The sequence below is a fragment of the Rattus rattus genome, chromosome 4 (genome assembly GCF_011064425.1).
Source record: "Rattus rattus isolate New Zealand chromosome 4, Rrattus_CSIRO_v1, whole genome shotgun sequence".
NCBI classification, from domain to species: Eukaryota; Metazoa; Chordata; class Mammalia; order Rodentia; family Muridae; genus Rattus; species Rattus rattus.
In genome coordinates this window covers 158,511,986-158,524,320 of record NC_046157.1, presented here as the reverse complement: position 1 = coordinate 158,524,320, position 12,335 = coordinate 158,511,986, and the positions used below count along the sequence as shown (strand labels likewise).

At 48.4% G+C, this 12,335-nt stretch overlaps 1 protein-coding gene across 1 annotated transcript; it reads left to right on the top strand.

Annotated features, from left to right (window-relative positions):
- The first annotated feature begins 504 nt into the window (after positions 1 to 504).
- On the top strand, positions 505 to 4,351 carry Nmur1 (neuromedin U receptor 1). Its single transcript, XM_032899773.1, is given in 6 exon segments — positions 505 to 528; positions 1,122 to 1,250; positions 2,749 to 3,161; positions 3,163 to 3,248; positions 3,251 to 3,634; positions 3,972 to 4,351. Coding segments are annotated over 6 exon segments (1,416 nt in total).
- The last annotated feature ends 7,984 nt before the right edge of the window (positions 4,352 to 12,335 follow it).

Sequence of the window (12,335 nt, the reverse complement as noted above, 5' to 3'; positions counted from 1 at the left end):
CTGAGGGGCCTTCTTTTCAGGGCTGTCCTTCAGCAGGATGGCCAAAGATGCTGAGTGAATGGCACAGCCAGCGCTAGGAATGCAATTTGGTGTGAGCCATCTGTCTTCTGTAGGTCATTCTATAGGGAACCATGTCATTCCCCATCCTTCATGGGGTCTGAACGTTTTCAAAGGCTCACAGGGAGCATGCGCAGTGTGTGTGTGGGGGTCTAGAGGTGGGAGCACAGTCAGAAGTGCTCCTTGAACTCTGGGAGGCCTTGGTGAGCAGGTTTTTGAGCCTTGCCATGACTGAACTAGTCGGGGTTGGTCCATCTGCAACTAAGTAGGAAGCTTTCAAAATTCTTTCTCCCAAGGGCTCTGAAGAACAAGTGCCCCCGAGTTCCCCACAATCTCCTTAGCCAGGACTATTTGTTTACAAATGAAGTTCTTAAGAAGCCAGGCATTGAGTGGGGCGGGGTAAAAGAGACATTGTCTTGGGTGAGGGGATGCTGGGAAGCTGACAGAATGTGGAAGACAGAAATGCAGACGGTGAGTGTCAGCTATGACCCCTGACTAGGCTTTTGTGTTCTCTTTTGAGTGAAGAAGTGGGTCCCGACAATGCTCAGGAAAAGGACCGGTGTGGGAGGAGGTGCTGGAAGGAGAGAGGAGGGTGATTTCCTTGGAGGAGACTAGTGCCTGGATTCGGGGTGAGTGGGTGGGGCGCTGAAACCCCTAATGAGACTGTGGTATGGGGGTAAGGGGGATTGCTATCCTGTGAGTAAACAAATGGAGTCACGGAGATGAGACTCTCTGGACTGCTGACTTTCAGGGGCTGAAAGGGTGCGTATAAGAAAGTGTGTCTGAAAATGTGGGTCAGAAAGAATTGCGGGACACAGAACAAGTCGTGCTCAAGTCAGCACGCTGCAGGTTGGTGGGGACAGCACGTTAGACCCAAGTCTCATGGACTTCCTCTCTCAGTGTCATTTTTTTCTCATCTGTAAAATGGGATTGTTGTCCAGAAAAAGGAGACATTCTCAGCTTCGGGTGAGTCCAACAGCTTCCTAATATGGTTTGAATGCAGGTAGGGTCTCTTGTGAATGGTCTTAAGTGCTCCAAGCTCCGGGGTCAGCATTGCCCCCTAGTGGCGATTTTGTGAACAACAGGAGGAGCAACGGGCAGGCGGGGAGGGCAGCTGCTGTCAGGTCGGCTTCAGTTCAGCATCTGTCGGTGGGAGCCAGGGCGCAGTCAGGACTTCCCCTGCAGAAGGCATGGTAGGTGAGCGGGATACGAGCCCTGACAGGCACGGCTCTTGGGGTGAGATGGGTGGAAACACTCTGTGGGGCACTTGGGGGTTGTTGGAGAGACCTCTCAGCCAGTCAGTTTATTTCTCTTTTTTCTGATGATTGTTGTCCCGGCCCTGATGCCTGCAGACCCTTTCTCTAGGCACGGGGCACCTCTCTTGAACCTGGGCTGTCACCTGCCCACTCCCAGCTCCTCTCCTTGAGAGTTCCGAGTAGTGAGAACCCTAGGTACAAAGAATATAAAATAATTAAACTGGGAATGATTGAGGTGACAGAAAACAGAACCAAATTTGGGTCAAAGTACAGTTTTTAACTCCTTCACTTAACCCCTACGGTGGCTTTCTCTTCACCCCAAGGTCATGCACACCTTTCTGCATGTCAGGTCTGCCCCGTGTCAATGCTTTTTGAGGATTAAATACCTGGACCTTCCACATGGAGTTGGGAAGGTCAGGTCTGCCCTGGCAGTTACTTTAGGAGTCCTGGCTCTTCAAAGACCAAGCAATACTGCTGTTGCACCCACACCAAGTGGCTGTCCTGAAGTCTATCTTGAAAGGGAAACACCTGAAGGAGATAGCCAAGCCTGTTCTTGGAAAAAACTGTCGTTTATTCAAAGGTTTCAGGAGCTCCTGATATTCTCAGCAAAGGTCCAATCTTAACATTTAAAAATGTGTGTGTGTGTGTTTAGTGTGGTGTGTGTGTGTGTGTGTGTCCCTCAGTGAAAAAAAAAAAAAAAAAAAAAAAAAAAAGAACCAAAAAATGTGTGTGTGTGTGTGTGTGTGTGTGCGCACGCGATTGAGGCTAGAGGATAACTCTTTTTTTGTTTTTTTTTTTTTTTTTTGTTTTTTGTTTTTTTTTTTTTTTTTTTTTTTTTTTTTTTTTTTTTTTTTTTTTTTTTTTTTTTTTTTTTTTTTTTTTTTTTATTGTTTTGGGTTTGTTGTTGTTGGAGACACTGTCTCTCTCCCTCTGTAGTCCTTGATGTCCTGGGACTTGCTCTGTAGCCTAGGCTAGCCTCAAACTCACAGAGACCTGCCTGCCTATGCTTCCCGAGGTTGGGATTAAAACTGTGCACCACCACCACAGACAATTTTTTTTAAGATTTTATTTTATTATACATAAGTACAATGTAACTGTCCTCAGATACACCAGAGGAGGACATCAGATCCTATTACAGGTGGTTGTGAGCCACCATGTGGTTGCTGGGATTTGAACTCAGGACCTCTGGAAGAGCAGTTCGTGCTCTTAACCACTGAGTCATTTCTCCAGCCCCCAATTTTATTCTTTTTAAGGTTTGCACTTCGAGTACTTTGCAGTTGAAATGCACTTTGTGGTGGGTGGCAGACGCTTTTCTTTCTCAGTGGCAAGTGACTTATCAGCCCTCTACCAGGTGGCACTTTCAGTTGCCATGACTTAGGACAGAGCTGGGATTACCTAAGTGACTTCTGGGCGTCTTCTCCCCTCTATTCTACAGGCTCCTCCCTGCCTCAATTGTTCCTTCTTTCCTGGACAGCTCTCCCCAAATGCCTCAACGGGCCTCTTGTCCTGCAATGACAGTGAGTTCATGGAGCACTTTGACCTTGAGGACCTGAACCTTACTCATGAGGACCTGAGGCTGAAGTACTTGGGGCCACAGCAGGTAAAACCGTTTTTGCCCATCTGTGTCACGTACCTGTTGATCTTCGTAGTGGGCACTCTGGGCAACGGGTTGACCTGCACCGTCATCCTGCGCCAGAAGGCAATGCACACGCCCACCAACTTCTACCTCTTCAGCCTCGCGGTGTCCGATTTGCTGGTGCTCCTGGTGGGCTTGCCCCTGGAACTTTATGAGATGCAGCACCATTACCCATTCCAGCTGGGCGAGGTGGCTGTTACTCGGATACTGCTTTGAGACTGTCTGCCTGGTTTCAGTGCTCAATGTCACGGCCCCTAAGTGGGAGCTGCATGGGCCGCGGGTGCAACCACTCCAAGCCAAGTTCAGATGACACGGACCCATGTGCTCGCATGTTGGGAGCCATCTGGGTTCGCTATTCTCTTCTCTCTGCCCAACACCAGCCTACATGGACTGAAGCCACTCTATGTACCCTGCCGGGGGCCGGTGCCCGATTCAGTTATGTGTACGCTGGTGCGTCCCCAGTTCTTCTACAAGTTGGTAATACAGACGACCATACTGTTCTTCTTCTGTCTGCCCATGGTCACCATCAGTGTGCTGTACCTGCTCATTGGGCTGAGGCTGCGGAGGGAGAGGATGTTGCTCCAAGAAGAGGTCAAGGGCAGGATATCTGCAGCAGCCAGGCAGGCCTCCCACAGAAGTATTCAGCTTCGAGATAGGGAACGCAGCCAGGTGACCAAGATGCTAAGTAAGTGCCATTGTTAAGGAGGAAGCTCCTCTGAGCTAACTCCCGGTCTGGGGAAGGAATTCAGCTTCCAGGGGGTTTTGTTTGTTTGCCTGTTATTTTGCTTTTGTTTTTCTGAGAAGGGGTTTCTTTGTGTGGCTCTGGCTGTCCTGGAACTCGCTATGTAGACCAGGCTGACTTTGAACTCAGAGATTCACCTGCCTCTGCCTCTAAAGTGCTGGGATTACTACCACCAGCTGGCTCTCCTGCCTGCTTTTCAAGGATGGGAGAATGGTGAGCTGGAGAAGCAAACTCTAAACAGGACACAGATCAGATCGGACTCTCTTCTCTGTTTTTGCAGTTGCTCTGGTTATAGTATTTGGCACCTGCTGGGTTCCATTCCATGCTGACCGGCTCATGTGGAGTATGGTGTCCCATTGGACTGACGGCCTGCACATGGCCTTCCAGTTTGTGCACCTTGCTTCTGGCGTCTTCTTGTACCTCGGCTCAGCGGCTAACCCGGTGCTCTACAACCTCATGTCCACTCGCTTCCGAGAGTCCTTCCGGCAAACCCTGGGCCTTGGGACACGGTGCTGTCATCGCCACCAACCGCGTCACGACTCCCATAACCACCTTAGGTTGACCACAGTCAGCACCCTGTGTGACAGGAACAGCAGGGATGGACCCCTGGCTGAGAACAGGGATCCAGGGTGTCAGCAAGAGACAGACCCTCCTGAATAAAATCCTGTGGCCTCACCCAGAGGGCCAGAGGGCCTCAGACACTCCAGGGGCCTCACCCACAGGGCCAGAGGGCCTCAGACACTCCGGTGGCTACTGGGATAAGCTTAGAAAGGGATTTCTGCCCTGCCACATATTTGAGTGTTGAGGGAAACAGCAAGAAAAAGAGAATTGAGGGTTGGGGATTTAGCTCAGCGGTAGAGTGCTTGCCTAGGCAAGCGCAAGGCCCTGGGTTCGGTCCCCAGCTCCAAAAAAAAAAAAAGAAAAAAAAAAAAAAAAAAAAAGAGAATTGAACCCCAGTTGCCAAAGACTTGCGTTAAAGGCCTGAAAAGGTGACTGCAGTTAAGAAAGCTTGTAGCTCATCCAGAGGACCCAAGTTCAGGTCCCAGCACCCACATGGCAGCTTACAACCACCTGTAACTTCAGTGCTAGGCCTTCTGACACTCTCTCTTGGCTTCTGAAGGCATCTACCACATGTATATGGCACATAGCACACACCCATATATTAAAAAGACCTGGGGTTGGGGATTTAGCTCAGTGGTAGAGCGCTTGCCTAACAAGCGCAAGGCCCTGGGTTCGGTCCCCAGCTCTGAAAAAAAAAGAAAAGAAAAAAGAAAAACCCACATCGATGGGCTCAGTGGTTAAGAGCACTGACTGCTCTTCCAGAGGTCCTGAGTTCAAATCCCAGCAACCACATGATGGCTCACAACCATCTGTAATGAGATCTGAAGCCCTCTTCTGGTGTGTCTGAAGACAGCTACAGTGTACGTGTATATATAATAAATACATACATAAATAAATCTTTTAAAAAAAAGACCCACAGGAGGTTGGGGATTTACCAGATATATGCTATTGAACCAGATATATACTGTATGTTCCTCCGAACCCATCACAGTTACATAGGGCTCAGCCATTATTCCCCCAGGGATCGCTCTTTCCTCTTAAGCTCATACATGTTTCCATTGGAAACCTACCTGTCATTCTAGTAGTTTCTGAACTTCCATAGACTCTCCAGCCCTTGCACTATACTTAAGACGGTCTTCCCACCATGACCTTTCCTGGCTCTCCTTCTGCACTGAGATCTGGGCCTGATCAAGCTGCCAGGTGGCAGGGGTTCCAGGGGACCTGAATCTGATCTCTGCCTTTGTCACCATGTTGCTTTGTGGCAACAAGAAAATCACCCTGGCTCTCTAAGAGGCCTTGGTTCCTTGCTCGCCCATGTCACCTTCTGAAGGAACCTTGCTGTGTCATCTGTGTGTACCACAATGGCTTCGGCTTATCTGCGTCACTCCCAGACCCCACTTTCTCTCTGACCTTCTCGTGGTCCTGCTCCAAGCTGTCAAGGGCAGGTCCTTTGCTTGTCCTGAAACAGACAGGGCCAACCTATGAGCAGTGCACTCCTGGCGGCCCGCAGACAGGCTGACCTGGCTGCCCCGGTGAACACATGCTAGATCCTGTTAGCCAGGGGATATATCTGAAAGAAGTAGGAGCTACCGTGAGGACCAGAAGTGGCTGTGCAGAGATGGTGTGTTGGTGAATCTGTGTCAGCTTGACAGAAACTAGAGTCACCTGAGAGAAGGAACATCAGCTGAGGATTTACATCCATCATACTGACCCGTGGACATGTATGTGAGACATTTTCATGATTAATACCTGACGTCACGGGGTTGGGGATTTAGCTCAGCAGTAGAGCACTTGCCTAGCAAGCGCAAGGCCCTGGGTTCGGTCCCCAGCTCCGAAAAAAAAAGAAAAAAAAAAAACCTGACGTCACAGGACCCCACCCACGGTAGGTGGTGCCACTTCTGGGAAGGTGGTCCCAGGTTGTCTAAGAAAACAAGCTAAATGAGCGATGAGGGGCGAGGGAGAGAGAATCAGACCCCCACCCCCCACCCCCTCACCCCCACCCCCTACCCTCCCACCCCCCATCCCCCACCCCCCACTCGTGCTTCTGCCCAGTTCCTGCCTTGGTTTCCTTCGATGATGGCCTGTAAGTGGAATAAACCCTTTCCTCACCAAGGTGGCTTTGGTCAGTGTTTTATCACAGCAATGAAAAGCAAGTGAGAGCACGAAGTTCTGTGAAGGGGACTAGGGGGTCGAGGACAATACTTCTCTGACATTTCATGCCATCCTGAATCCCGGGGACAACCTGGTGCTCAGGAGGAGCCCCATTAATGGAGGTCCTCATCAATGGACGGACTGTGTCTTGCTGCAAATTGCTGGGTCTTGTTCTGAGACACCTGGTGTCCATAGCTAGGGGCTGCCCAGTGACCCTGCAGACAACCTGCTAACTGGTGTCCTGGGTTTCCCAGGGCACCATTGTCCAGGGGAAGAAGTGGTAGAAGGTTATTTCATGAGTCAGTTTTACATGACAGAGACAACGTAAAGGCAGGGAGTTGGGCACGGAGATACACACCCGTAATTCCAGCACCTGGGAAATGAGAACTGGGAGATCGGGAGTTTGAAGCTAGCCTGGGCTACCCAATAAAACTCCACTGAAAACCAAATAAATAAGATTTTTTTTTTGACTCAGGTTTTCAGTCTATAATCAGTTGGCTTTCTTTCTTTCTTTCTTTCTTTCTTTCTTTCTTTCTTTCTTTCTTCCTTTCTTCCTTGTTTTTCTTTCTTTTTTTTTTCTTTCTTGTTTTTCAAGACAGTGTTTCTCTGTGTAGCCCTGGCTGTCCTGGAACTCTCTCTATAAACCAGCCTGCCCTCAAACTCTTAGAGATCTGCCTGCCTCTGCCTCCGGAGTGCTGGGATTAAAGGTGTGAGCCACAATGCTAGGCTAGGCCTCTTTATTTTGACTGTGGTGAGAGAGAAGGCCATGGTGAGACTGAATTTCTTAACTCACAGCAGCCAGGAGTCAGTAACACTGCAGAAAAAAAATACACTTTTTTTTCCTCCCAGGGGATGCTCTCAGTGACCTACTTCCTGTCACTTAACCTTATCTCTACAGGTTTCCATCACCCTCCAGTATTACCATGAACTTATGAATCCATCAATAGCATGCTTATGATCCAATTACATTCTGAAATTCCCCACTTCCAGACATAGCAGCAATGGCTACTGTTGCTCTGGGAACCAAACAGTCAACACGCAAGCCTTTGTGGGGTTAATAGGCCAACCACAACAGCTGCAGATATGTTGTTTACTCAATTATACAAATAATAAGTCTTCTCTGTAGAAAAATTTGAAAATGTGAGTAACCAAATGTGGAAGAAAAAAACAGGGATGGGGACGGAAGTGATGGGTCAGTCCATAAAACGCTTGCCTTGTGAGCGTGACGACTCAAGTTAATCCTCAGAACCTATGGGACAATGCCTGGGGTCACAGTCCCCAGTGATAAGTGGCAGTACTGAGGATGGCATCTGAGGCTGTCCTCCATGCACAGCACTTGTGCATGACGGTGTGCACACAGAGACCGATACATGTGCATGCACAGACATGTGCATGCACTCATGCACAGACATACACACATATGCATATACCTGCACACACACACAGACATACGTATGTGCATATACACACAGACACACACATGTGCTCGCACACACACACGTGTGCATGCACATGCACATACATACATACATAGATTTTTTTTCTTTTTTTAGATTTATTTATTATATATAAGTACACTGTAGCATACATAGATTTTAAGATGGTTGTGAGCAGCAATTGAACTTTCACCAACCGGGGCTGCCCCATAGATTTTAACAGCACTTTCACCAGGGGCTGTAAGGGAAGAACAGTAGGAACTTGTTTAATAAGCACAGAATTTCTGCCTTGCGAGATGCATAGCTCTGGAGATGGGCTGTGTAATTATTAACCTTAATAAAACTTATATTAGATAGGAGAGATAGCTTAGCGGTTAAGAGCACCGACTGTTCTTTCAGAGGTCCTGAGTTCAATTCCCAGAAACTATATGGTGGCTCACAACCATCTGTAATGGGGTCTGGTGTGTGTGAAGACAGCTACAGTGTGCTCATATACATAAAATAAATAAATCAATCTTTAAAAAATAAAACTTATATTAGTTACTTTCCCTATTCCTATGAGCAAACAGTTGTCAGAAGCAATGTAAAGACTCATGGTTGAAGGGGGTCTAGTCCATCTGGGTGGGATGGCAGAGTCCCTCATGGTGGTAGGAGTGTATAGCCAAGACTTCTCACACTTGGACAGACCCGGAAGCAGAAGTGAGAACATTGAGATTCAGCTGGCTTTCTCTCTTTTTTTTTTTTTTCTTTTTTTCGGAGCTGGGGACCGAACCTAGGGCCTTGCGCTTGCTAGGCAAGCGCTCTACCACTGAGCTAAATCCCCAACCCCCTCTCTTTTCTTTTTATTCAGTCCAGTACCCCCATGTGGTGGTTTGTATAGGCTTGGTCCTAGGAGTGGCACCATTAGGAGGTGTGGCCTTGTTGGAGGAAGTGTGTCACTGTCGGGGTGGGCTTTGAGAGACCTTCCTCCTGGCTTCCTAGAACTTAGTCTTCTCCTGTTTGCCTTTGGAACAAGATGTAAAACTCTCAGCTCCTCCAGCACCAAGCCTGCCTGGACACTGCCATGCTTCCCGCCATGATGATAATGGACTGAACCTCTGAACCTGTAAGCCAGCCCCAATTAAATGTTGTCCTTATAAGAGTTGCCTTGGTCATGAAGTCTCTTCACAGCAATGGAAACCCTAACTGAGACACCCTGTCTATGGGATCGTGGGTGCGGCCCACTTTCAGAATGGGTCCTCTCCAGTTAAATTCTAGAACACTTCTGGACAGAGATGCTTCAAAGTGTGTCTCTTAGGTAATTTCAAACCCAGTCATACTGAACCATCCCAATACTGAAGCATTTATTTAAATGGTTAAGATGGTGAACTTACACTGTATATTTTATCACAACTGTTCCCCATCACTTTGCTCTACTGTATATATTTTGACATATTTCCTCTTTAAAATGTTTTATCTGGTTGTTCCCACCATCTGTAAACAAGCCTTTCCTGCCTTTTCCACAGAAGATGCTGTATCCAAACTCAAGATTGCCCATTTGACCCATGGGCTCCACTGTGGCCTGCCTGACTAAGCCCCCTGAGCCTCATAAAAGTTGCAGTGGGATGTAGATGTTGGCCCAAGAAGGCTTCACTCCCTCCTGTCCTCTGAGCTTAGAAGAGTTGACCAAACCAGGGAAGAAAAGCCAGCACCCTCTCTGTTTGATCTACTGTTGCACAGATTCTGGCTAAGCAAAGAGGGAGGGCGCAAGGCCCAGGGACAGACAGCAGAGGCTGAGGTGAAAGTGGGAGGTACTCTGAAGGTGGTCGGAATCTCACAGAAGTTACATATGGACCACGGAACTGAGAGAAAAGCTCGCTGCAGGAAGGGAGTTTCCTCAGGGGTGATCCTAGAGGTGTGGTGACAGGGTGTACACACTGTAAGATTCTAAGCACCTTGGAGAGTGGTGAGTGGGACAAAGGGGACCCTGGGAATAAAGGAGCCTGTGGAAAGATGCTATTTAGAACTGAGTGCTCAAGGGCCACCTGTCACAAGCACTGGGTAGCCTGTGGGTAGTCGTCAGAACTTTTCTCGGAGATCCATACCTTACTTAGGGCACTCACAGGGGACAGCCAGAAGCATCAGCCCTGTAATCCCACTAGGGGGCGCTGCTGCGCCTGTGCAGTGTCAGGGTGGGGTTTTGAGCTCCGTGGGCCGAAGGGCTACTCACTCTTTGGCTAGGAGTCAACTTTCCTGAAAGTCTATGGCTTGTTTGGGATGTGTGCACTCACATCTGTATTTCTCACAGAATCTGGTCCATCTGCGTGGCACCCCTGCATTACCGTGTGTGACAATAAAGGCCGTGTGGATGACCTCACCGCCTCCGAGTATTTCTGCAGCTTAGAGATCTCTCCTCCACTTGGCCTTTTAGAGGTTGAAAGCACTGAGTGCCTTTCCAGGGGACCTAGGGACTCTGGGGTTGAGTGGCATCCAGGAAGGGCACGGAGGAGCTAGCTGGCATGTAGCACTGGGCTAGCTTGCCGCATCCTACAGGCTCGTGTGGCTCTAGAGTGTGCAGAGTCTCAGCAGTGGCTTTACAGGAGAAAAGTCACTGGGGACTGGAATGTGCAGGCTAATGTAGGCAGCAGGGGTTTCCGGTTGCCAGCGTTCTGTGTGTAGCCATGAATAGTCGCTCTACCTTACTGAGGCTGGAGAGCTGAGGTATTTGAGCTGTGGGAGTGCTACTTTTGTGTCGGCATGAAGTCTTTATTCCACTTAAATAGTCGGTAGTAATGTTAGGTATTTTAAAACGCCGTTCCTAGATACAAGCTCTTTTTAGGGTGAGGAATTTCTATTTCTAGCTTGTTGCAAAGCCAGAAGGTTTTATACTTAGCCACACTAAAGCACCAAAAAAAAAAAAAAAAAAACTGTCATGTTTTTAATGCCAATTTTTTTTTTTAATATTTTCTAGTGCAGGTAAAGCATACCACATGAACGTTAAAAGTAGGCCGATGGGGTGGCGGTACACTGGGATTTGGAGCTCTCTTTTGCGGGTTCTTAGTCTCGTTAATAAAATAATTTTAAAACCAAGAACCGTTTTACTAGCATTTAAGAGAAAAGCAACTGGGCAGGCAAGATGTAAATCTTAGCAGCTGCCAGGAAGAGGGAGATGGGTGGGAGGAAAGAGGTGGGAAGTGTTTGAGGCTGGTGAATCTAGCAGCAAGGGGTGGGGGTGGGGAGGGGGGGGGTAGGGGTGGAAGGTGCTGTGAGTGCTGCCACTGGCAGGTTTCACATGGTGCAAAGAGAGAGCCACCTCCTGCATGTACTCCTCTGATCTCCACATGTGTGCAGCAGGGAGCACATGCATGTACTACTCAACAGAAACACACACGCTCGCGCACACACACACACACACACAGGGCGGGGAGGTAATCTAAAGCTATTATTTTTAATTATGTGTATGTGTGTGGGTGTCAATGGCGGCCAGAGGCACTGGGTCCCTCTGGAGCTGGTGTTCCAGTGGTTTGTGAACTGCCTGAGGTGAAGAGTGTGCACTCCTAACACCTGGGCCATCTTTCCAGCTCCTAAATGTAATTAACCAGGAAAAGTGGTGCCTTTGAAGTTAGACCAAGCAAGCTGTCAGGTTCAGCAATGGAGGTCAGGAAGCTCTTGATTGGTAGGAGTGGGGGCCTCAAAGAAAGAGTGAAAAGTCCAAAGGGTTCTGGGGATCAAACTCAAGTGAGCAGACTTGGTGTCAAAATGTCTCTACTCAATGAGCCAGCTCCCAGGCCTCTTGCTGATAAAAGTTTTGATGTCCCTGAGGAGCTTTTGGGTGTTGTATCCACGGCAAGCATGCATTCAGGAGAGGTTTTATCCTTTTAGGTTGAGAAAGTCTTAAAAAGCTTAATGTGGACTGGTCAAGATTAACTTGATGGTAATTTGGCCAACGGTGGTATGAAGCAGTTTATTACCACACTAGAATCAAAGGCGGGTCTTAGTCTGTGGTACCACTGACCTGAAATCCTTGTGCCTGTGCTGGAAACCTACTGGATCACGTCATGGAGGTGGAGACAGGAGAATCAGGAGTTCAGGGTCATCTCTAACTACATAGCCAATAGCCCTGGCTAGCCCCACTCGCATAACCTGGACACACACACACACGCATATACACGCACGCACGCACGCACGCACGCACGCACGAGCACGCACGCACCACCTCCACATACCACAGTTTAGAGCTTTGTTCAGGGAGTTAATTGAGTTTGTTCAGCCAATTTGTGATACAGTACGGAAGTAGATTTGAAGATTTGGGAGGACTGCGGGGGACCCCATGTCTGAGTCATGATTACAGTTAAGGTCAAAGAATTGGCTTTTTTGGTTGTTATCACAAGCCATTTAAATATACTCGATAGTTCTTGGCAGGGTGTCTGTTATAGTTATACAGATGTATGATTCAGCTTGCTCATTCCTGGCAAAACTGTCTTTGTCTTGTCTTTGACAAGGACTCTGTCTGGCCC